At 30.7% G+C, this 27262-nt stretch overlaps 2 protein-coding genes across 3 annotated transcripts in view; one reads left to right on the top strand and one right to left on the bottom strand.

Annotated features, from left to right (window-relative positions):
• Positions 1–11526, top strand: part of LOC113516710 (clavesin-1) — a 45782-nt gene extending 34256 nt beyond the window's left edge. For both annotated transcript variants that reach the window (XM_026901173.3, XM_026901174.3), the window contains exons 3-7: positions 2663–2757; positions 3486–3639; positions 6680–6873; positions 7699–7960; positions 9479–11526. In XM_026901173.3, the coding sequence (XP_026756974.1) occupies positions 2663–2757; positions 3486–3639; positions 6680–6873; positions 7699–7960; positions 9479–9513 (740 nt within the window). In that variant the 3' untranslated portion in view covers positions 9514–11526. The remainder of the gene's footprint in view (positions 1–2662; positions 2758–3485; positions 3640–6679; positions 6874–7698; positions 7961–9478) is intronic.
• Positions 11527–12704: 1178 nt separating this feature from the next.
• Positions 12705–26776, bottom strand: LOC113517015 (clavesin-2-like). Its single transcript, XM_026901529.3, has 6 exons — positions 26246–26776; positions 19471–19565; positions 18655–18805; positions 17084–17277; positions 14059–14320; positions 12705–13681 (listed from the first exon to the last, which is right to left on the bottom strand). The coding sequence occupies exons 1-6, from the start codon at positions 26421–26423 to the stop codon at positions 13638–13640; spliced, it is 924 nt and encodes a 307-aa protein (XP_026757330.1). The 5' UTR covers positions 26424–26776; the 3' UTR covers positions 12705–13637.
• Between the last annotated feature and the right edge of the window lie 486 nt (positions 26777–27262).

Here is a 27262-nt window from a genome sequence, read left to right as displayed (position 1 = left end):
ATCAGCTTATTAGCGCGCATTTTATTTTATTGCACTCGTTTAGTGCAATGGGTTATGAATGATTATTATTTATCGTTCTTGTTGTACATTAAAGTACAAATGTTATTGTACACGCAAAGCCGTCAGTATATCCAACATTTTTCAGAAAATCGTAAATTAATATATTTTATATTGTTTAATGTTTATTATAAGTAATATTCTTTTTTTAAACATATCTTCTTTCTATCTATCTACATGCCAGTTCTCTTAAAGAACAGTCAGAATATTCCAAAGGCCTTGGTGTATTACTTTATGTATTGAAGTACATATATATAAGTATACGTTTTCTATATTACAATGTTTTAATAATATGGTAATATCATAAAATAATAAAAATATGTGAAGTTTGTCAGTTCAATGTACAGGGTTAACAACTAAATTATTATTTATTTAAATTACTAAACACGATAGTGTACACCATAGTGTAGTTTAAAAAGATATAATTATTATCTGAAAGTTAAAAATGTAGATTTTGGCAATTTTTTAAAAATTTATACCTATAAAAAATTTTTACAATTTTGTTAACACTACCACCATTGATACTTAATAGAATACTTGTTATCATTTTAAAACTGACTGGTTTCGTCCATTTAAACTAATTTAAAGCATTATTAAAAGTCTATTTATAGTTATTTTCTTAGATTATACTATTCTCAGAAAATATTTTTTTTTATATTTATAGTTACAATTATTATTAGATTCTAATTCAATTTTAAATAAACAGATTCTATTTATAGTATAATATTTACGGACTTTGCCATGAATGACATAATACTATATATATTTCATATTATATCTATTCCGTAAATATTTGTATAGTTTTTATGGTCCTATGTAGATAGACCGTTAAAAATATAATTAAAAAAATATAGATGAGTAGGTATTTACACTTTTTTTTTGCAGTAGTTAGAGGTGTGAAAATTACTTATTAAATAAACCAAGAAACAAGGTGTTTAATGAAAAATATTATGGTGTGCTTGTTAATTTTCACATGGTTTTGGTTCATGTTATAGAAGCTAAATTTAGAAACGGAATCCGCAGTGACCTAACGTTTTTTCAGGGGCAAAATACGTGCATTTATAGTGAGATATGTTTAATAACGCTATACACTGTTATATTATTTATGTTTTCCTAATAATCTATCCCATGACATCTACTTAATAACAATAATGTTAACAATTCAGTTAATAGTTTTTTTCTGCCTAAACCAGTTATTGTTGATAAACTTGATTATTTATAAAGAATATCTAAATCATTAAGATCCAAAATAACCGTTTTAGAAAGATTAAAAACAATGTTCTATTTTAAGAACAAAATATTGACTTAAAAATTATGCATAGTTGAGCAAATTCGTTCAATAGGTAAAACAACTTATAGATAGTAAGTATGAATTAAATTATTTAGATATTTTTACCCTAATATAGCCCTAGCCCTCAATCGGATATCCACCACGTATCCACGAGTACTACTAGAGTCGCACTTTATATTCTATGATGCTAGAAATAAAAATTAAAAAGGAACATATTTTAGTATAGTATATTGAGAAACTAGATAAGGCATTATATAGATAGACATATCCATAAAATATAAATTATCTAGAGACCCATGACTCTGGCTATAGCAATAATGTTATTGTATATCACCCATTTAATCCGATATTAATACTGGGTGATAGTGTATTTTAAAATAATAATAATTATGTAGATTTTTACAATAATAACATAAGAAGTATATAATAAAGCTACGAACTCACGGAGCGATTTTTTTAACTTACGCTTACTCGTTGCGAGAATGCGCTGTTCGAAGATTATAAAAAATAATGAAAAGGACAATTATAAAAAGGTTAAAACTACGTACTAATATAAAATGTCTGAAACTATGATTATAGTAATGTATTCAGAACATTTAACATTATTTATCATAATTCACAGATATACAGTAAATTATTGTGGGCAATAGATATAATTATATTATTGTATACATAAGGGTTTAATAATTTTACATTATTATGTTTTCTTCTAACCTTTGTTTTGTGATCTTTGCTCTTTAGCTCTAAACTTATATTGTTCTATGTACTAGCACTAGATTATTACTCTTGCTTTTTATTCTTTCAGTTCAATGTCATAGATATTGCACACTATAATTATGATAAATCAAAACAATTTCAACGTAAAGTAGACATTATTCTGCGGCTTCTACGCGGAATTTATAATATATACCTAGTTGCCGGAGAAAAAATTGTATTGTGTTAATTTAAATATCAGCTATGTTTCTGTGCATATTTTTTGTACAACTTAGAATGGCAAACAAGCTGATGGAAAGTGGTAACCGTCGCCTATAGACATAAAGTATTACCATGGACATAACAGAGTATACTTTTTCACCCATGATACTTCCCATGCGTTGCCATTCCTGAGGATTCGAGTGTTATTCCTCTGTACCTTGTTAAATCACTGCCATATTTCACCCTTCAAACCGAAACACAGCTATGTAAACACAACTGCTTCACGGTAAAAGCACGAATGGAACAGAGGTGCCCAAGCAAATGACTTTTGTATAAAGTCTCCTTTTGGTAAATATATTTATCTAATAATATCATTTTAATTTTTTTTTCACATTGCAGAAGATAAAGATTTACACGTACCGTTTGATAATGACGCTTGGCTCATTAGATTCTTGAGACCGTGCAAGTTCTACCCAGAAAGCGCTCATGACTTGGTAAGTCATTGGTATCCTATCGTTATCCTAGTCGCGACCCTGAGCTATGCTCCATTTAGTCCTTAACACTTTTATGGTCATTCGATAAACGATCATTAATGGGGAGGGATCAGATTTTATTATACAACTTACCTGTTCAGTCACTCGCTGAGCGACTTGGAGTTTTCACATACGTATAGTTCTGTCCTATAAATATTATAATAGTGAAAGTTTGTAAAGATATTCGTAAAGATATGCTGAATGGAATGATTGAAATTTGGTACACGAATAAGTTACATTGTAACATATAGATTTGTATATACTAATTTCATCATCATCATCTCAGTCATCATCCGTTCACTGCTGAATATAGGCCTCCCCCATAGTTGTGGGGTTTTGCCAGTAGTTGCCACGATTGGCAAGCAGGTTGGCAACTGCATTTAGGCCTTTGGTGATGTTTTAAGAGAGACGCTGCTGCCCATCCCTTGACCATAAGTTCCCTTAGTCTGTTATATATTGATTTACGCGGACAAAACTGCAGAATACAGCTAGTATAGCAATAATGGTCTCATTAATCATCCCTAGCAACTAATACTAATAATATAACTACCTTCGTCGATGCACTTTGTATTTTTGATGAGGAAAGGTTTTATTGTTTCCTTAACACTTGCCCAACTTAATACTAACAACGTTCAGGAACATATACCTATCATACATATATCTATAATGTATTATGAATTCACTTCCAGATTAAACGTTATTATGGCTTCAAATCGAAACATCACAAGCACTACGAAGGCCTGGTGCCAAGCAAGGAGACCAACATATTCAACCAGAACATATTGACGGTACTACCGACGCGGGACCAGCACGGGCGGCGTATTCTTGTTCTTGAACTTGGCAGTGAGTTGAGATGATCTGTTGAAACTTTTTTTTTTACAACAATTAATTTTATTATAAAATTTCGAATGTCAAATGAACTGACCGCCTCTATGGTGAAAAGTGGTAACCGAAAAGATATTAATTATGAACATCAGAGAATATATTATAATGCTCAGGGTGGGTAAGTAATTGCTATAAGGATTTGTCCTTATAGCAAATATCATAGCATAGGATGATCCGTATCCGATCAATATAAGTTTGAAGAAATAAATGTATCCATATACGCTTATGCAGCAATTGTTGAAAGTGTATCATAAATCTACGTTTATGTGAAAAAAAATTGAACATACAAGCACTGTATAAGAGCAAAACGACACACTTTGATAGACTTGCAAATTTCTCAAGACGAAATACGTTTTCATCCTAAATTATTTCCTGTCAACAGATGTGTTGAATATGCATACGTAAAAAATAGGAATCCGAAGTTGCGTAGTTTATACTATTATAGTTTATAGTCTAGTTTCCCTATCATTATTATTTTTTAAAAATCGAATATTATTCTAAGATCACTTGGTTGTATTGCAAGAACAAGGTCAAAATTAGCACGATGTCGTCTTTGTTTTGTTTTTTTTAACACTCAGACTCATGGCAAACATTTAAAAAGTTATTCAAATATTTGTATTGACACAGATAATGAGCTCACGATATTCACATATAAAACAATTAATTACTGTTATTTTAAATGACTCATACATTTTATATATACCTATTTAAAAATTTATAAAAAAAAATTCGTCAGATATATTTTTCAAAAATAAGTAAAAATCTAAAATTATATATTATATTATCTAAATATTTCTGAAAATTCCTAAATGCTGATAAAGAAACCTAATGCAAAATAAACTATTGATACTCCACTGTTTCTTTAAATAGTAAAAGAAGATAGGTTTGCGTTGTAGATAATTGTGAAATTACAATGACGACCGGAAAACAATCATCAAATGGATTACTGTTTAGTAACAGTGACGTGTGTATGGGTATAATAAAATAATGCACGAGTACAATAAAATAATATGGTGTACCTATTATTACGTTGTTAATGTCGAAGACCTTAGCTTAGACCTCGTAGGCAGGTACTTTGAACACTTGCATAAGTAAAGAAATAAAAACACAATACAGTTCTATAAAGAGATCCGTGCTCATTGGGTTGCAAATCACAAAATTTATACAAGACTGAATATTTACGCATATGTACATAATATTATTACATACGTATAATAAATAGATACATATATAAGACACTGAGTACAAGATTTGCATAGCAAGTGGATAGTGTATTAAAACAAAAACTTCAAATACATACTATAATACCTAGAATCCTTAATATACTTAGTAATAAATCTTGGCATATTTTACTTCAAAATCATACATATGTATAGGTACGAGTACATTATAAATAAAACCGACGACAAAATAATACTTGATAATGATGCTTAATCTTTAACATAAAAATTTTTATTTGCCTATTTATTTATTTATTACATATACTACGTACTCGCAGGTATATTTGTTTTTTCTGTAGTAATTATATAATTATAAAAAAAACTACTTAAGAACATATATATCTATTTACCCTCTACATTTAGGTACAATCGAAATCTAATAAAATAATCTAAATAATCTCTAAGAAAATAATCGAAACTTCACTCGATAAAGTTTCGATCTGGGGTGAACGCAATCTTGTTCACTTTAACCCTAAGAAGACACAAGTCTGCGCGTTCACCGCAAAAAAGACACCGTTTGTCGTATCTCCTCACTTTCAGGGCACTTCCCTTGATAATAAGTCGAGTCTGGGGATTCTTGGCGTCGATATATCTAGCGACGATATATATAGCTTCCAAAAAGTTGGGGGTGCTCAATAGGGTGAGACGGTATTTCACGCCAGAAAACCGCCTTAAACTGTATAAAGCTCAAGTGAGGCCACACATGGAATACTGTTCTCACTTGTGGGCAGGAGCGCCACAGTACCAACTCCTTCCATTAGACCGCATTCAAAGTCGGGCAGCTCAAATTGTTGACGATCGGCGTCTTACTGTCCGGCTCGACCCACTGAAACTGCGTAGAGATGTTGCATCTCTGTGCATCTTCTACCGAATTTATCATGGGGAGTGCTCTGAAGAATTGTTCGGATTGATACCTGCTGCTGATTTTCACCATCGTACAACCCGCCATAAACTAAAATTTCATCCCAACCATCTGGACGAGTGGCGGTCCTCCACCGTGCGTTTTTCAAGGCACTTTCTCCCACGCACAACCACTCTTTGGAATCAACTTCCAGCAGCAGTATTTCCGAACCGATACGACAACATAACCTTCAAGAAAAGAGCATATTCCTTTTTAAAAGGCCGGCAGCACACCTGCAATGCCGTAGGTGTTGTGGGTGATTATGGGCGGCGGTAGTCACTTACCATCAGGTGAGCCGCATGCTCGTTTGCCCCCTGTGTTGTAAAAAAAAAAAAAAAAAAAACATTGGGGACAACACTACCGAAACTTACTCAAATATCCTTGCGACAGTAGAAACTCACAACGTTACTGTTTTTTGTTGTAAATTATTAGTGAATTTGACATTTCTAAATACCATCACTAGGTTCCATGCCTTCAACGATTTAAAACTATCTTCACGATTGTAGTTGATCCAGTTGGTGATTTCAATAGCTTCCTTGAGTAGTTGTAGAAAGTAGGATTGAAGTAGTCATGGAAGCCAAATAGTAAAATATTCATTACGTATCTAGTATTATTATTATTATTGAAAGATGGGCTTTTTCCAGCCAGAAAAATCTGTAACCCTGCGATCTTTCCATGATCTTTTGTGCTCGCCCTTTTTTAAAGGGTGCTGCTAATTCCTATCATTAATAGAAATTTTAAGATAAATTAAGTTGTATAAGAGATCACCAAAGCTTAGAAAATATACTATTATAATACTCTATAACATCTACACTATTTATAATACTCTAGATAAAAAGAAATAATGGTGAACTGAAGATATTTAATTTTGTTACAGAGAATTGGAAACACAATCAATGCTCTTTGGATGAAGTGTTCAAGGGCTGTGTATTGTTCCTGGAAGCGGCTATGCTGGAACCGGAGACACAGATTTGTGGTGCTGTGGTCGTTTTCGACATGAACGGCCTTTCCATGCAACAAGTCTGGCAGTTCACACCGCCATTTGCCATGAGAATAGTCGACTGGCTGCAGGTATTTGTCAGCATTCCCTTTTTATAATAAATAAAAAGTTACTTACAGCTAAAACATTAATTAAAGAGCAATTGTATAAAAATATAAAAGAAACAATTGTGCAAATATATACTTAATATTTTTTATCTGTTTAAGTTAATAAATATGAAAGTTCAGAATTTCCATTACAATCTTTAGTTCGGTATCAGAGCATTTTTAAATACCTAGTAATTAAAAAAATAATGATAATTGCATAACTGTAAGTTTGAAAACTATCTATTTGTCAATACAACCGTTACCAGACTTTTACATATTTAATATTAGTTGGATTTTGATATTAGAGTAATTGATATATTTCATAGGTGTAAAAATATCATTACAATGTTGTATTTAACATGTTAAATTATGAATCAAGTATGCAATTCTAAATCAATGTTCGCTGGAATGCGATGCAAATATAGGTATAAGTATAAACTAACTTAACTGTTTTTTTAATGGGTAAAAACAGAATGATAACCGCGCTTGCGCTATCGGTATATCCTGGCGTAGCACCTGTGTGAAATAATAGGTAAGGATGAAAGCAGGTCAGTTAGCCCATAGCTAGTGATTCCACAAGAATTAATCACAATGATTTCCAGAGGGAAATGCGTGGAGGTTGAACCGATAGGGTATATTGCTAGTGACAAGAGGTAGGGTTTTAGACCGTATTACTAACAAACCCTTCCTCCTCCCCCCCTTTACTAGATATTGTATACAATATCTGTTACGTTATAACCTTATCCGTAACATCCTGTAGGGTATACATTTAACATTAAAAATATAAAAGATTTTTTTTTATTTTTCCAGGAAAGCATACCACTTAGAGTAAAAGGCTTATACATAGTCAACCAGCCTTACATTTTCAACATGGTGTTCCAACTGTTCAAGCCTTTCCTCAAAGAAAAACTGCGTTCGCGCATTATTTTTATGGGAAATGACCGTGAGCTCCTCCACAAACACGTGACGCCCAAATGCTTGCCTGAGTGTTATGGTGGCACATTGAGTATACCAAGGGTCACGGGCTCGCAATGGCTTGAACTGCTTCTGATGTGTGATAAAGAATTTGAGGGTAAGTTTCATTGCTTATTATTGATTGCAAAAATAATTAAATATCAAAATCAATACAAAATTGATGAAACATACGCACAAAATATACAAGTGCAATAAGGGCATTCTTTTGTATATAACTTAAAATATGGTAATCTGGTACATTTCGGTCAATGAGTTGTACCAGAGGCGAAGCGAAAATTAAATTACAAAGAATCTATTTTAATTTTGACATAATGTTCTTTAAGAACCATTAAAATATTATTTACAAAGGTACCGTAATAAATACATTGCAAATATGAATCATAAAGATCCTAATTACGATTAAAAAAGTGTGTGTATTCATTTATATTTAGTATATTTCATACTCGCACTCCACTGTTATATTTGCACTTACAAGTTAATAGCTTGACGGTTCACCGACCGACTTAAAACAACAAGCTGGCCAACGACCGACAAATTGGTTTTAAATTAAAATGCATCATATGCACTTAACAAAGTGTTAATAGGTTGTAAAGTGTGAAGATGCGACTTCTGGCAGTGGCGAGTGTTGTGATGATAGAACTTGATCGTAAGAATTGTATCCGGGGAAAAAAATTAACATTATTTTGAAGGAAGTGGTTTTGGTTTTAGTAATGAAAGTAAATGTCTAGAAGAAATAAGGGGCGACGAGATATGGCCAAAAAAATGTTGTCTCCCATACCACTGATAATAATACTAGTGGCATAAGAGTAAATAATCTGGGATATTTAATATAAGAATAAATAACTTAGTCTTAATGAGCTTTTAATCGCTAATTCGTCCGCGTGTCCGGGATATTTATACGGATCGTAATAAAAAATAGCTTATGCCTAATTTAATACGCATATACCAAATTTCATTGTAATTGGTTAAACCGTTAAGGCGCTAAAAGGTAACAAACAAACCCAATTACGCATAATATTAGTAACGATAAGCATAAGTATACCAGTACCATACAACTTTTAATACCTGGACAAGCCGCCGCGGCGCCGTAATTTATTCTTTATTCTTTATTGTACAGAAAAGGTTATTGAAATGTAAAAACAAACATAATAGTGTACAAAGGCGAGCTTATCTCCAATAGAGATTTCTTCCAGCAAACCCAATATGAGAAAACTGACAGTTCATTAGTAGTTACAGTCATACATGTGTACCGATCGACTTAAATGTTATAGTAAAAATAAAGAAATAAAATGTCTTTACAATTGAAAAGACCGATAGGTATAAATCAATAAATAAAAATATATATAAGTAAATACATATAAATAGATAGATATTTATTATATATAATACACAAATATAATAAGTCGTATATCAGCATTGTGAGAGGTAATAATTCTTCAGACGTGATTTGAAAATCCCAATGCTTGGGCTATTTCTAATTTCATAGAGGAACCTTGAAATTTTTTCTCATTCCGTTATCTCTCTCTAGTTCCATTATTAGAACACTCCATTAGTTGTATACTATAGAATTCAATTCCTAATATTGGTATAATTAATAAAATTTATTCTGTTACAGCAATCAACAAATATGGATACAAGAAAATTAAATGATCGTGTACAATCCAGAGTGTAAGGTGTGATAGCTCGCTAAACATATCGTGATATATTAAGAAACTGAGGAAAATGTGTTTATTTTTTAATTTTATTATAGGTACAAAGTTATTTTAGTATATATAATTTGCCGGATGCATAAAATAAATAGCAAATTGTATATAGGGCATGAAGAGATGATAATTTAAAATATTACTATTCTGCAAGTATTTTTGTTGCATAATCAACCTTATTTTATTTATCATAACATTGTTATTGTTAAATGCTCTTTGCAACCGACAATTTATGTATTTATTATATTATATTTCTATTTTGCATTCCATTTTTCATATTATCAATAATAGTACCAATAAGAGTGTATTCATACAGAATCTTTATTTTCAACGTTAACTTAGATGTTTTAGTCAATAACAATTTGCCATTTTATATTGTAATACCTCGAAGGATTGATTAACTTGTATAGTTAGTGATGTCCAAAGTACCTATATTTTAATGCCTATAAACAAAATTGCTTAAATTTCAACAAAACTGTTTCTTTTATTAAATCAGTTTAAAATTTATTCCACAATTTATTGTGTAAATTATCTTAAAAAATATTCTACATGCATGATATTCTTACTACTCCTACATCCGCAGTCTTTAAACACAATCTTTCCTATTTAAGGCTGTGATTTCAATGAAGTCAGAAACATTATTTATATGAATACTCAGAAATCTATTATGCACATGACAATAAAAAGTTAATTTATATAGAAGTGATGTTGCCTAATTCCTTATTGTAGTAACATAAGTTTTTGAATTAAAAAAGAAAATGTTAGCTGCAAGATAATAAATCTCTATAAAAAAAGACTAAAAATACTACAATGAAAACGAAAGTTGCAATTAGACTTTCTTTGTAACTTATATTGCCGTAACTCACTTTTTAGATTTAAAAAAAGATGATAGAAAGATAAATTTGTTTCTGGCATTATATTATTGAGTAAGGGTTTATATTTATATTGCCTCGCAAACGCTAAATTGCCGTAATGACTTTTTTTAATTACTTTTTTTATAGAATCGTGGTTACTAGGTAGTGGTATTATTATACGTAAATTTTAATACTAATAGTTTACTAAAACATTGATTTTATTTGAGATATATTTACACCTTTTTATTATTTAATAACAAAATTGTAATGCAAAAAAAAAACCAGCAAGCAATTTCGTATTGACTAATAAAAAGTACTTACATCTTATTAAAGTTTCTAAAATATCGAATCCATTTATCTCTACGCATTAAGTTTAATTCAGTTTTATGATAATAATTTACTTATTTTTTCTCTTACGACGACTTAACGTTTGTATAGCGGTATATTATTATCATTATAGGTATATAGTTAGAATTAGATTTGTGCTACGTAATTTTATTATTCATTTACCTACTTATAATTTGTTTTAAATTTTGTTGCTAATACAACATTTAATTTTTTACCAGTAACTATTTTTTATTTCTATAGTCTCCCAAAAATTACGTAGGTACATAATTAAAATCTATACACGATCTATATCCTTATAATTTTTTTTATTTGATTTGCAATAAGGAAGTTCAATTTACTAGTGTCATTACTCACTGGATGTAGTAATGATCCAAAATTAATATCTTTAGAGATAATTTTAAAAGTAAATCATGGACTGAAATCCAAAGTTCAAATAATTGTGCATGGTTTACAACAATAAAACCAAATGCGTATCGTGTGCCTCTATATCCGCTTCTATAAATAATTGCCATAAATTAAGATCTATATCATATAAAATAGGTAGGTAAAAACAACATATTTGTGTACAGGGATCTAATGATAGTTGTTTTATTAATATTAGGTAATACTTTTGTTATAAGTCGTACATAGTCAAAACTCTTTTAATAGAATAATTTCACAAAGTAAATTGTAAAACGTTTTATAATATGTAAACTTATAAATTGGTATTTGTATAGGTGCATTGATTATTTTATTAATAAAAATGTCACTGAAATATTTGAATTTGTTTTATTTGGCTACATGTACATTTAATTTATAGATTGTTTCAATAAAGTTATTGAAATGTCAACAAACTAGTAAGTCTTGGCCATCAGACAGTCTGTTGAAGTCTCTATCACACTGCTATGTAAGTAGTGAACAAATAGCGTTTAAATATATCTTATTTCTTTTAGAGTTTATATAATATAATATATAAAGGTTTATCCTAAGATGTATATAACTTAAAAAAACATTTTTTTTTTCTAATATATTTCTATTATTAACTAACCGCACCTTATATAATTACATTTATAGTATATAATTACAATACTAAATAAATTTCTACTAATATTTGTATATTTAAGTATAGTCACATTTCAATTAATAGTCGGTCGATCTTGATAGGATTATTGTGGAAAATGTTTTACTTAAAAAAATACATGAGCCTTAAAATAGTATATGAAAACCTATTTTAAACAATTCTCCTTCAGTCCCAAACCACCTTAATTATAAAAATAGTTTAAACATGTAAAATATTTCCTAACATTTCCTTATTAAAATTTTTTCACCTCCGTATTATATCTATGTACCTACTCCGAGAACCATACACTAATCCCAAATATAAACCGTTTACTATTACCCCTAGCGTCCCTAGGCATATGATGACGACAATTAATCCTTCTTTATTGTTTTCAATCAAGTACTTCATAATTTCATTAGCAAATTTTATATTAATTATATTTTAATTATATTCTTTCATTTAGTTTTAACATACGCCTTAATACTAGTAGTACGAGTAAGTTGTAAGAAAATTTAATCAAGCCATATATTAAATTTTATTCGAAATATACATAAAAATAATTTATGGAAGAAATTAAATTCACATTTATATATTTTTTACATTTAATCGGAATGTATATAATTTATTATTATACTTAACATATTAATAGTAGATATTTACCTAGTAGGAATGCCAAGAAAATCTTTCAAAATAAATATTTGAGATATAAATGTATACTTATCAATAATAATATAGTTTATTTATAATGAAAATAGGTATATTTTATATTACATATTGAGATATACGTTTCACTGAAATTAAATTTATTTAGGTAAGTATATTAGAATTAAAATAAATGTTAAAACCCTCTTAAAAATATATACATAAATAATAAACAAAAAAAAAATAAAAAAGACATAAATTATAATATTTAATTCAAAACTATCACAGATAAAGCTATTAAATTGATATTTTATAATATAGAGTTTTAATAGATAGATACAGGTAGCTAATGACAAAGAATAATTTTACAATTGGCATTTTTATTCGCGAAGTAACAGCGGTTTTTACCCTACAAAATGGTTGTGTTAGAAATACCTAAACACTTAATCGATACTGAAATCAGCAAATGAGCTAGCAAACACATGAACCTTTACCATAATGCTCGTAACCCTCCCTATAACAATATATTATCCTTCCTAAATGAATTAAAACCACATGACAACAACAAAAGTATGCTGCTAATTGCTTATTAGATGTAGAAATAGGCAAGACTAATACAGATAAAATCTTAATGTCAAGAACCTGTCTTTTTTATCATACATTTATTACTTACTCCTTAATATTTATTCATTTGTAATATAGATATATCTACATTTTACCTAGATCTATTTATCTTGAAATTAATCATAAAGCATATTTTAAATAGAACTCTAAAATTAGGTCTCTCATAATTGTTTGTACACTAGAAAACAAGATAAACATATCGGTCGATGCCTTGACCTAAGTTTAACTCATCTCTGTCAAATCTGACAAGATACACTAAGTTATCGGCGCATATTTCATTGAGCCTATATCATTAAATTGATGTATTTATGTTATGTACATGGAACGGAATATAAATTATTACAACGAATGAAGTATTAGTTACACTGCGAATTGTCTTTTAAAATTAATATTACATTAACAATATAAAAATATACATATGTTTAAATCACAATATCACTTTTTAATCTATTAGTTGTTCAAACGAGTCCACTCTATTCAAACGATGTTTTCTCCATTTACGTTTTGGTTATTTATTACGCTTAATATCTTAAAAACTCTATAATTTTAAACCAGTTTTTTTATTTACTTCACATTATTGTTTGTCACGTACCCATAAGAATTTTTAGCTGAAAATAAAAAAAAGTGTTAGAAATAATTTATCTAGTAATAAAATAAAATATATTATCCAAATGACAATGACACCTGTATCAAAATCTGCTGCAAGAATTAGAATAAGTAAGGGGGAAAACAAACAGATGTAAACAGCCACTACTATTTAGAGGGACACGTGATTAGTATAGATATGTTAGTTAACATTTTTGTTGTGTTTCTATTAACATTCAAGTATAGTCAGGTAACGTTTTTTATGACCTTTTCACGTAGCTAAATTAAATGTAAAATCTGTAGTCAATGTTACACACATACAAATACTTAAACAAAACTTAATGCATTGACCCTCAGTTATACTCTATGGTTTACGAAGAGAATATTTGAAGAGGCATACCTCTGAAATTATCCTCGTAATGCATCATCATCTTCCACACTACCTCCCCTGGTATCTCGGGATCCGGCAAAATTCCTCCGTGGCGTTTCCTCAAAGCATCAGCATGAATTTGGGACAGTAACGACTGTCTATCTGTGCCGTGGAAGAAGATGCGAGAGCGTAGCTTCTCCCTCATAAAAGGTTTAAATATAGCAAACAACATATTGAAAAGATATGGCTGGTTTACTATGTGGACAGCTTTTAGGCGAATTGGAATGCAGTCCTGAAAAGGATAATTCATTCTTAATTAGTATTAAGGTAATTACTTAATTATTATTACACTACTGGAGCCTGAAATAAAAGTTTTCTATTTTTAAATCGTACGACAGAACTTTACGATTGTCACTACAATCATACAAGCAGAGCGTTTCAGATGTTTGTTAGAGAACGTCCATTAATTATGTGAGGTGTTTTTTTTATTTGAAGTCCTTACTCCTTTGGTAAGAATTAATGAGATATACTCATAGTAAGACTTGTGTTGCTTTATTCCCAATGTTTTATAATTCAATTAAAGTATATTAACTCACTCACTAGTCTCGCATTTACGATTTTATATAATTAAATTTATTTCATATGTTTTTCTTCATCTGCTTGATAACCTTTGTAGTCTAACAGCTGAATATACTGCTTTATCTTCCGATAGTCACGGAACAGTCGACTAAGTAACAATACAAACATTTAAATCTATAAATATGGTAAATACAAAATCTGTTCGTATTGGTCTGGATAGTTTCTATGTATTATTTACTATGTCATATGTATATATTCACAAAAAAGTAAGTATAATTTATTAATAAATATCAACATTAATGACTAAAGTACAGACTTAATTAGATTACAATACAAATATATATTAACTAATCATTTGAGAATTTATAAATATTGTTTATCTAAATTAGAGCCCAATATTTATAAGGTTTCTGTCAAAGTTCAGTAATATAACTAATTACTATAAATATTAGACTAGATATGACTCAATAAATTGATTCCACTTGTCTTGAAAGTCGCTCCAAATTAATTAATCAATAACTTGTAAATAGCACATGTCCTGTTTCGTTCTCTTATTCTTATTAACAGAAATGATGACCGTCGCCAGAACGTAATACAATACATGCCATGGATACAAACTACAGAAAGTAAAATGTCTCAGAAAACCATTACTATGTCTCCATATTGGGCTCAATCTATCCGTGAGAAGATAGAGGTATAAGAAGACTCTTCTGGAAGGATGATACTTTTACCACGCTGACCAGATAATCACTACATAGTATAAAACAAAGTCGCTGTCGCTGTCTGTCCGTCCCTATGTATCCTTAAATCTGTAAAACTACGCAACGGATTTTGAAACGGTTTTTTTTAATAGATAGAGTGATTCAAGAGGAAGTTTTATATATATAATACATGCATACTTTTGTAGAGAAACACTGATAAATTTAAAGGTTTCTAATGTTATGTCGTACATAAACACATTTTTTTGCGCTTATATTGCAAACGCTGGCTGAATCCTATGAGATAGGTTAAAATAATGTCGGGGGACAAATAATACGGCGCTACTTAGTATCAGTATTGCACCCGTGCGAAGCCGGGGCAGGTCGCTAGTATGATATAGAATTTTATTTTGAGCTTTCTCTTATACTCGTAATATTATTTAGTTTTTATCCGCTACTCCATTCGTATAACCGGGATATATTAATTGACCAGGATAAAAAGTAGCCTATTTCCTTTTTCTCCCTAAATACTACAGCATCCATATATTAAATTTCATGACTGACATGTTAATACGCCAAGAGGTAACACAAACAAATAAACAAACAAACTCATTTTTACATTTATAATATCAGTAAGACTTTGTCCCATAAAGAGGTGAAACATTGCATGTTTCTCCGTCACCATACAAATATGTAAAAATAATATAACATACATATATATAAACTTAGTAAACTCTAACTTCTGGGGGGAAAGAAATTATTAGTAATGGGGTCTAATTTGCCCATTACTAGCAATACACCTTATCAGGTCGACATCCACGCGTTTCCCCCAGAAAACTATCGTGGTTAATTTTAGTGGAATTCATCACGATGGGCTAACGGATCTGCTTTCATTCTCATCTATCATCCCTCACTGGTACCTCGTCGGCGCTTACCGATAGCGTAAGCAGGGTTACCATTTCATTATCACCCTTAAAAAACTTTAACTTCTATATAAGATGTATAGATATAGGGTTTAGTGAAAACAGGTCATCGTATCGAGTACACTGGAGCAACTCAACAATTAATTTAGGTTCATCAGCGGAGTCACATTCAAATGTAGTCTCTACAAAACTGTAGGTACACTATCATATTTGTGTGTACGAGTACATGTACATTGTACTTCAATTAGTTCATCAGCCTAATCTGTAATTAGTATTATGTATGTATAACGTTCTTTAACTAACATTGAATATTCATATTTGCATTTTAGAAGTTATAAAATGTAATTTACCGTGTAAGACATAAACTATCTACACCTATTTAAATATATGCACCTAATTAATTTAAAAGTACGTAACTTTCTCGACTATTATTAGTGTTTATAATTTTACTTAATAGATGTGAAAGTGAATTTGTTTGTTTGTTAGCTCTTGGTACCAACACGCCTTAATCAATTGTCATAAAAGAAAGTTTGTAACATTTGTAACTCAATAATAATTAAACGGTTGAACGGATTTAAACGAAATTTTATACCTAAAGTCATGGATTAAGTTTAATTTATTTATTATTTTATGAACCTTATTGATAAAAACATAAAACCTCCCATAAATTTGTATTAACTAATGAACTGCTTTGTCTCTTTCTTTTAAATTAAATTCCCAATTTGAAAGAAAGTGATAAAGCTGTGTAAAAGTTAAATTTGATTTGTACAAGATTTTAGTTTTTATGAATAAGAGAGTAGCAATATATAAGTGATTCGTTATCATAACAATATATTTATATATTGAAGTACTCACCTGAATCCAGTCAATGACCATTTTCGCGAAGGACGGCGTCATCTGCATGATCTGCGCGAGGGTTAAACCCTTCATGTCGAGGATAGTGATGACTCCGCTGACTTGCGTTTTAGGCTCCACCATGGCAGCCTCCAGTCCCAACTGAACTCCTCTGAACACTTCTTGTAGAGAGACCTCTCGAGGATTCCATCGTTCTATAAAATGAAGGTAATTATTCTTTTTTATGTAAATACTTCTGGATATATTTATTACACAGCGCCATCTAGTCCCAAACTAAGTACAGCTTGTACTATAGATACTAGACTTTTATACAGCGCTTTCAATTAATTTCCTTATCTTATGGCGTTTATGGCTCTTCTCTTTTTCTTTTTTAAACCTACCTAACTTCTGATTAAATAATAATGCATTTATAATGTTTTTTTATTTTTTTATTTAATAAATTGGAATATCTACACGCAGGGTTACGCATTAACAATGTTTTAGTTTAATATAATGTACTATTTTAAAGTGTGATATGAAGATAGGGCTGTGGTATGTTCTATAAAATAAGAACACGGTTGCTTGTGGTGGAAAAATGAATTCTAATAAAATCAATGTCAAATAAAAAAAAAGTATACAAAATTTTAAAATATAATTCTAAAAAGGTGCATTTTGCACATACTGAATAATCAAAATTTCATATAATGTTGACTTTACAATTACATAAAAATGTAGGTCAGGTGCCTACTTACGTAACTTCTAGCATTCATTAAACGAATAAAATAATTTCAACACAGAGGTAAATAACCCTACAGTTAAAAAAATTCCGCCGTCGTTGGTTCAATTAAACAACTACATTATACTTAGTTACGCCACCGTGTGGTCTCAGCGTAGAATGGACCACCCCTTCCGCTCCCATGAGTGTCGTATAAAGCGATTAAGGGAAATTAACGGTTGAGGAATAGGCACAAGTGCCTCTTAAAATATCACCAAAGCCTAACTGCGGTTGCCAGTCCGCCTGCCAAGCGTGGCAACTACTGGCAAAACCTCTCGATCAGACCAGACCGGATCAGCCATTACAAATATAATACACAAAGTAACATAATTTTCCTTTCATATGTGTAAAATAGCGACACAAATATAATGTCTATATAATATACATATAAAGTACAATATCTAATATAAAATAACTATACAATAAATTGTTAAAAATTATGTCACGAGAAACACAATAGGTGTACTGACTACAAATAGATTAAATAGGTGTATACTCCACTTGACACACGTAAAATATATTTAATATTTTACGAGATTAAAAAAATATTATGATTAAATACTTGACAATTCACTAATTGCAAATTGATATAAAGAAATATTATTATAATATGAAAATCCTGTTACGTTAAAATTTTTTAATCATACAATATTTTTTTAATATAAAGTTCGACCTAGATGATATATAACTGACGTCTAACATCCATACAACTTGTACAAAACATAAAAAAAAAAGATAAATTAATTAAATATAACCACAGATAATGTTTGTGCGACGAATGTAGTTTATGACGTTAATTAGTATAAAGAAGCCTAACCTGACTCCACAAGTAATATACGGCGTCCATGCTGATCTCTCGGCGACAGGAAGGAAATAATGGAATATTCGAAAGCAGAACGAACGGTAGATGGTACCAAGTCTCTCGTGTATTCAACGAATGTTTTTCTATATTTATAATATGCTTGTATCTGTAATAAAGTAATAGATTGCCTGAAAAAATATTTATTTCTAAAATTTAATGTGTAGTAATTTTTTTTTCAATGTTTAGACCACGTCATCCACTATTTTTATATATTAAATAGTTTTATAGTAGAACATTCGAGGCTTTTAAAAGTGAGGATATATATCTGTAAAAAAATTTACAAAGTAACAAATTTTATAGTAACGGCAGTCGACCTGCTATCATACAACCTCAACCTCAACTACCATTTTCGAGTTGCAAAAGTTAGATTTTCCTGCAATATTTATCAAACTACAAATGTTTTATATTTTGCTTTTCACAAAGTTTAAAGATAAAAAATAATATAATAATAAAATCGATTTCAATTGGGCAAATAAATACCATTGATATTTTATAGCCATGTTCACAATTCGAACCCATATTTTGAAATATGTTTTGATTTGTAATTACTCACTTACTAAACAAATAAATATTATATTTTACTTTACATTAGGCTAAAAATATCTAAAATTATATCAAGTTTTAAATCATATTATATGCATTAGTAGTCACTGAAAATTAATCAGAAAATCTCACGAATTTGTAAAGTATCAATAAAGCTTCTATGGAATCCTAATAAAGATAATAATTACATTAGAACAATATGTACACGTAAAATATAATTATTCGTACCCTTTTGAAGGCGCTTTCCGAATAGAACTTGCAAGGTCTTAAAAATTTCATCAGAAATTCATCGTTGTCGATGGGCAAGACGAGTGAAGGTTCCCCTGTAATAAAAAAATACTCAATTAGCGTCACTCCAAGATCCTTCGTATCAAGATTAAGATATTTCGTAAGTATATCGTCCCTGAAGACATCGACATAATCTCATAATTTATAATAATTTGTGGTTATATTAATATATAATATTGTATCTATACATCTACAAACAGAATGTCTAAATCATAGGTAGTTTACGCTAGCACTCTGCTAGCGTAAAACAGCAGAGCACGTGGAAATACCATTCCATATTTTTTTTAATGGGTGAAAATGATATGGTAACCCCGCCTGCGCTAACGGGATACGCTGACGGGGCACCAGTGAAGGGTGATAGATGAGAATGAAAACAAGCCAGTTAGCCTGTCATGATGAATTCATCAGTAATTAACCATGATAGTTTCCAGAGGGAACCGCGAGGAGATCGACCTGGTTGGGTATATTGCTAGCAATGGGATTCTCAGTCTCCATTACTAACAATCCGTTTCCCCCCACCATGGAATGGTATTCATTCATTAAAAAAATTGGTCAACATGAGATTAATTTACGTACAGTAATGAATTAAATTTATTTATGATCCATTATCACAGATTATATATTTATAATTATAGTTATCAGTTGACTCTAGATTATCATATGTACATTGTCAACCAGCACAGTGTCGGGTGAATAGTCGTCAACTCGATGACTAAAGTCATCAAGTGGACTGACCTTTTTATAGCTCCAGCCATAATATACCGGTCAATTGGCTCGTGACTTTGATAATTATACGTGATATGTGAACCATAAACAACTCAGAGTAAAAACCATGGTCACGTGTCATCTAAGTACGCGCAAAAAATAAATATGTCAAATAAGGTATCTAATTCTAAGTATTCAGTATAAAAATTTCAATATGATGAAGAACTTTACATTTTTGTAGTCTTTTTTTGTTTTTGCTTTGCTTGAGAAGAATTCGGAAGCATAACTACAGGACCCTAAATAGATAGATAATTTATGCACATTACTTACAGCACACAAATTACAATAAAAAAAACATACTCATAATACACAGTATAAGAGATAAAAGAATGAAAATAAAAAGCTCAAAACAAAAAAAAATATATAAACTAACCTAATATAACGTAATCTAAATATAAAAATACGATAACCGAATGTACACTGTAATATTTATTTCCTCAGAACAATGGCTAAAACACAAAATACGAGTAGGTTCCTATTTGCCTGTATTTAATAAAAAAAATTTATATTAAATTTGAGCGCATTTGACTATAATCTTACTTGATTTTAAGTGATTTACTTTCATTTATCAGTTCAGGCACCAGTTCTCTACAGCTTTGATGTATCTATGGTATTATTTTAAATATTTCATTTTACTCAAAAAAGTTGTGAGATAAATAAATAAACATTATTTGCAAAATTATGGTGGAATATTTTATGTTGCTGTTTTGTCTTCATGGTTCTTCTACACATTTTTCTTCCTTAGGACTTCTAATAAATTTAATATGAATGGAACTTTATTATAGAGTCAAAGAAATATAGCATAGTAATAAATTGCAAAAGTATTGCAACTCTAATTTTTTTTTTACATACACCTCTAAATTTTATTTTACATAAATTTTACATTTAAATGAAACTTACCTATTACGTAATTTATACTTATTGCACTTATTTATGATATTTAGTTAATTGCACGAATAAATAAAATATAAGTTAAAAGATATTACAGGTATTGTATTGAAACACCTTTAGCTAACATTATTACAATGGAACATTTTTAAATTAAGAAATAATGGTTTAGGCACATACATATAGTTTGGCGCAACGTTACATCGTAATATTTTTTTTCTTTTATGCAATGTAAAATGTAAAAAAAATTAAGCAAAGCAATGTATTTTGTACCACTATATTTATGATTTATTTAGGACATACAATCTTTATTATATTTATGATGGTATATTTTTAACCTTTTGCTGTTCCTATTTGTTATACTTACTCCATAGTTTATATATATGATATTAGGCATTAGATTTTTTTTTTGATGGGTAAAAATGGTATGGTAACCCCGTCTGCGCTAACGGGATACGCTGGCGGAGCACCAGTGTAGTGTGATAGATGAGAATGAAAACAGGCCAGTTAGCCCATCATGATGAATTCATCAGGAATTAACCATGATAGTTTCCAAGGGGAACCGCGAGGAGGTCGACCTGATTGACTATATTGCTAGCAATGGGATTCTCAGTCTCCATTACTAACAATCCCTTTTCCCCCAAGGCACTAGATATTACCGTCGATGCTAAAATGGTAACCCCGCCTGCACTATCTGTGTACGCTGGCAGGAAACCAGTGAGGGATAATAGGTGAAAGGTCAGTTAGTCCATTGTGATAAATTCCACTAGAATTAACCATGATAGTTTCAAATAATAAAATCTCTCCTAAGACTTAAGTGTTTGATACCGCTTGTAAGCCTGGGATTATCGACAATTCTCATATCTCGTCGTTGCACCGAATCGAAGAGTTCAAACTGGTATTTAGGTGCTCCCGCCCATAAGTGACAGCAATACTCCAAGTGAAGCAAGCAATATACAGACACTGTATCAATTTGACATTCCTAAGTACTTTTAAACAAGCAAGAATTAACTCTGCGAACTCAGTGATCTGAGAATTGAATTGTTCCTAATGATAGTTCGTTGAATTTTCTATGACTTCGTATCTAATGGTCATAATAATAGTGACGTCAGACGGTGTTGAGTAAACACTTATATAGTTTATGTTGCAACTATAACTAAATCTATACGCGATTTCGACAGGGAGCGGCCGTTGATAATTTTATTGGTATTTTCTTGCGATGTGTTTCTTTCGAAGGTTGTGTTATGATACATACAGAAACATTAACATAGAAAAGATAAACATTGTGTAAATTAACGAAAGCGTTTTTATTTAATAAATTTGATTTTAAAAAAAATACAAATTATTTTAATTTCTTCTTGTTTATTAACAACCATATAATAATAAATCATCGAAACTATTCTAAAAATTCAACATAAGGAAATTGGCGCATACTGTTTATTATTATTACTATATCGGCTGTGTGTTCACTACTGAACATAGGCCAGAGATATTATGAGAGATATTTCTATTCAGTTAACGGTTAAGGTTAGGTTTATCACCAATTAAAAAAAAGTACCGCTAAGCTCCAATTACAAATAGTCACTGTAATAACTTGCAACTATTTTGAAAATTATTTGTATTGTTTGTTTAATAATGTAATAAACGAGCTTTATCAGACCAGTTCGATAAAGTTAAATCAGGAAGTAGAGTAAAAATTGTTAGCCCTTAATAAAGGCGTTCTTTTATGTCTTCCGCATAGGTGCCTAACATAATTATATGATGACTTTTCAAACGTAAACAAAGTAGAGTTAATTATCATAAGATAATTACTAATTTGCAGCATTCAATGTATTGAGCCTGCGTTTTCTCACATTATTATCAAATACTCAAATTAATGATAACAATAGGTAAAATAGAATAGAAATAATCTTCATTCCAACAGACTTGTTTACAAGCTATTTTAATTTTTGTCTTTTATGATTCTACTGCTTAGGGATTTTTTTTATAACACAGAGGTCAAACGAGCACGCGACTCACCTGATGTTAAGTGACCACCGCCGCCCATGACCACCCGCAACACTAGAGGCATTGCAGGTGTGCTACCGCCGTTTAAAAAAGGAACATGCTCTTTTTTTTAAGGTTATGATGTCGTATCTGTTCGGAAATACCATTGCTGGAAATTGATTCCAAAGAGCGGTTGTGCGTAGAAGAAAGTGTCTCAAAAACGCACGGTGAAGGATCGCCACTAATCCAGATGGTTGGGATACAATTTTAGTTTGTGGCGGTAGTACGGTGGTAAAAATTAGCAGCAGATATAAATCCGAACAATTCCTCAGAGCACTCCCCATGATAAATTCGGTAAAAAATGCATAGAGGTGCAACATCTTAACATTTACCAGAGGGAGACTTTGTACAAAAGTCGATTACTTGGGTATCTCTGTTCCATTCGTGTTTCAACCGTGAAGCAGTTGTGTTTGCATGGCTGTGTTTCGGTTTAAAGGGTGGGATATGGCGTGAATTTACTGGGTACAGAGTAATAACAACTGAGTCCTCAGGAATGGCAACGCATGGAGGTATCATATCAGTATAGTCTGTTATGTCCATGGTACTGCTTATGTCTATAGGCGACGGTTACCACTTTCCACCAGGTGGCCCGTCAGAGTGTTTGCCATTCTAAGTTGTATAGAAAAAAAAAATCATATACATAATATACTCGTATTAGATACAAATTTTACATTTTATGGGTACTATGACTATAATTAGCATTAAGTTCTATTTGTATGTATTATTATAGAAAATAAACAACCAAACATGAGAAGAGCAGTCTCCACAAGCAGCACCCGTTCACGATTATGACGGATGAGCCAGCCATCAATTCGCTCAACCATATTTTAGGGAACACAACGAATCGGCCATCACGCCGCCAACAGTCAGGATCTTATAGTGAGCATAACTAGCTTCGAGTTACTTGAATACATCATGAGTACATATTACGTCAATACAATACGTGATTGTCAAAATACCCATACATTACAAGAATTGAATTAACATTTACAGCCGGAATAATTAAGAATAGATAATTATATAAGAATTATAGAATTGTATAATAAAAATAGATAAATTATTAAGATAAATGGAATATGCTTTATTTGCCTAATACTCACGTTCAAACTCTCAAATTAAAACACGAATAACTTTAACAAGGAGGCGGGAATGATAACAAAAAAGGTAAATAACCATGTTATCAATTGTTTGGCATCTAAACGCCTTAACCGAATGAAAGGATTTTTATTATTTTAGAGAAAAAAACAACTTGGGGAGAAATAAAAATTTACGTTTTGCAACGCTGACTTTAAGCTATGTTTATACCGATCACGCGGAGCGCGATCCACGGAGTCTACCCTGAAATGATGATGACATTCCGAATTTCCGACCTCAATTTCGTGTTTTCTTTCATACAGAAATCAATTTACTTAATTCAGCTTAACATTTCGTTCCACATAAATCCTACCATAAAAGTTCAAAGGAACGATATTATAATATTTTCAATAAATTTAAAGGGTATGTCTTATATGATTTTGAATTTGTGTTGGGTTCGGTTCTGAAATTTTGGAAATATTTCATAGTAGCCCCTTAAGTCACGCAAAGTCACAAGCACAGCTACAGTTATATATACTGTGTCACTGTATATTCCTCAATGTCGTTAGTACTCATATCTGTATGCGACGATTATAAGATAATTGAGATATACCTATCTAATGTCTATACACCGAGAACACTAAATAGATATTACTGTTCGACTTTGACCCACAATTACAGTGCGCAAAGTATGGAACGTCTAACATACTAACTTCTATTAAATTCTAAATGCAGCTAGTTTAAATACAAGTAATAATGGGAATTTGTTATAATCTATTATAATACATATTGCTGTGTGATCCCGGCATAGAATGGGCCATTCCTTCTTCTCCCGTGAGTGTAGTAAGAGGCGACTAAGGGACCTTATTGGTCGAGTGAGGGGCAACATTGTCTCTCTTAAAACATTATCAAATCTTAACTGCGATTGCCAACTTAGGTAAGTTGGTAGGTACCAAGTGTGGTAACTATGTGCAAAATCCCCATTTATATGGATACGTAAAAACCAAACTGTTTATTATTAGTAAGTGTTTAATAAATATCAAACTTTATAGAATGGCTAAATTATCAAACAGAAATCCCTAGGAGAAATTATCTATATACTTATATGTTCAATACCATTTTTTTTCAGGAACTTTTTAAATAAAAATTAAATGATTTCAGCAATAATAAAATCAATCTCATTTTATACAACACCTGCTCGAAGTTTTCCGTTAGTAAACTTTTATCTAAAACAGGGGCGAATGGAACTAATAACGAAGTGTTTAGTTAAGTTTAACAGCAGAAAGCATGTTTTATATAAAATCCATTATAAAAAGAGATTTTCTCAATTTTTCAAAAAGAAGAATTTTGACATTTTGAAAAGAAGAAACTTGATAAGGCTTAATTATTGCTGATTTAACAAATAGCTTTGTTAAATTAGTAATAATTGAGCCAAATCAAAAACTTCATGATATAGAAGTCGAAAGTTTAGGTTTCTGTATACCAACGCCAAGATATGTGTATTACTCAGGAGAAAGTATAATTCATAACTAGTTTGTAATCGATCACTTTCTTCCCTAGATGAGTACTAGCTTTATTAAGCAAGTACATATCATTCAATTAGCTCCGTTAATAAACAATCAAATAAAATTTTTCACAGAAAGTATAACTAAAACCTGTTTCTAATTTTATTTACTATTTCAGTAATGGATATTTGGTAATCATAACTCAATCAACAGTAATCATTACTATTACATATTTTTAAATTTTGTTAGGTATAAATTATTAGTGAATTATTAATTTTACCAAATTAGCTATTGCTACTTAATTTTCTATTACTATGCTACCTACTAAAAGAAATTCGCTAACTTGACAACTACACACACACATAAATGCATGCTCTTATGTTTATTTTATTTTAATATCGAAATCAATCGTCCACGGTAGGTCTAAATCACGTTACCTTTCAAAAGTATTCTTAGTTCAGTTAAAGCTGCTTCTACATTTTCTGGTGTTTCCCTCAGTTCTTTCTCAGCCTTTTCAATGTAACACTTTTCAGTGATGGGATCTTTTTCCAACTGTATCCTATTATTACCCCATACCACAAATGGGGTGCCATTTGCATCCAACTGGATATCCATTTTCGTTGTTTTTAACAACACTCAAAAATTTCCTGTTGTGTATAATTTTTGTATTGTATATCAACTGCACAGCGAGATTAGTTCAAAGCAACTTAGTTACTATTTCGTAAGAGCAACGTACCCTTCACTTATTTAATTTCGTAACTCAATATAAATAACGAAAATACCAAATTATAAATTTCGTATGAGATCACTATTAAGATAGGAAAAAATTTTAGTGTAAAGGTAACAAGTTTTAATTTAGAAAGCCCCCAAAGAATAAACCGCGTATCGTATCGTATAGAGTACAGGCCAGCGAGATGTCCGCACGGAACTAGCCGAGTATGGCCACTAGTTGCTCTGGGTCTGGCCGGTACTCGTCAATGACACGTCTTGCGATTTCCCTCCACCGTGAATGGCCTGCTTGTCGCGGTTGCAACTATTCTAAAGACCCGCAGTTGAGAAACTTCCGAAACATCAAATACTCAGAAAGTACTTCTAAGTGAACGAAAAATGTAAGCTGCTTATATCTTAAAAATAGATATAACGTAGTCAACAATGTGTGGATGGTTAACACAAAGTTACATACTTCACTTTTTATTCTTTTGCGAGAAGAGAAAGTGACTATCTATCTACTATCTACGATCCAAAATTTTAGATCATAGAATTTTTTTTCAGAAAGACGATAATTTTTCTAAATAGATAAATAAATAACATTCTATTTAAAAGGTACGAGTTGCTTACAATGTTTTTCTCCGTACATACTTACGAAAATTGTTATTACTTAATATTTGGAAATTCCACTTTCACTGTTATTAAATTGCGTATATATATATATATATATATACTTTTAATAGTAT

This window comes from Galleria mellonella, unplaced genomic scaffold, assembly GCF_026898425.1.
Source record: "Galleria mellonella isolate WM207_F2 unplaced genomic scaffold, CSIRO_AGI_GalMel_v1 utg93, whole genome shotgun sequence".
Lineage (NCBI taxonomy): Eukaryota > Metazoa > Arthropoda > Insecta > Lepidoptera > Pyralidae > Galleria > Galleria mellonella.
The sequence above is the reverse complement of the archived record's forward strand: the minus strand, read 5'-3'. Positions and strand labels throughout refer to the sequence as shown.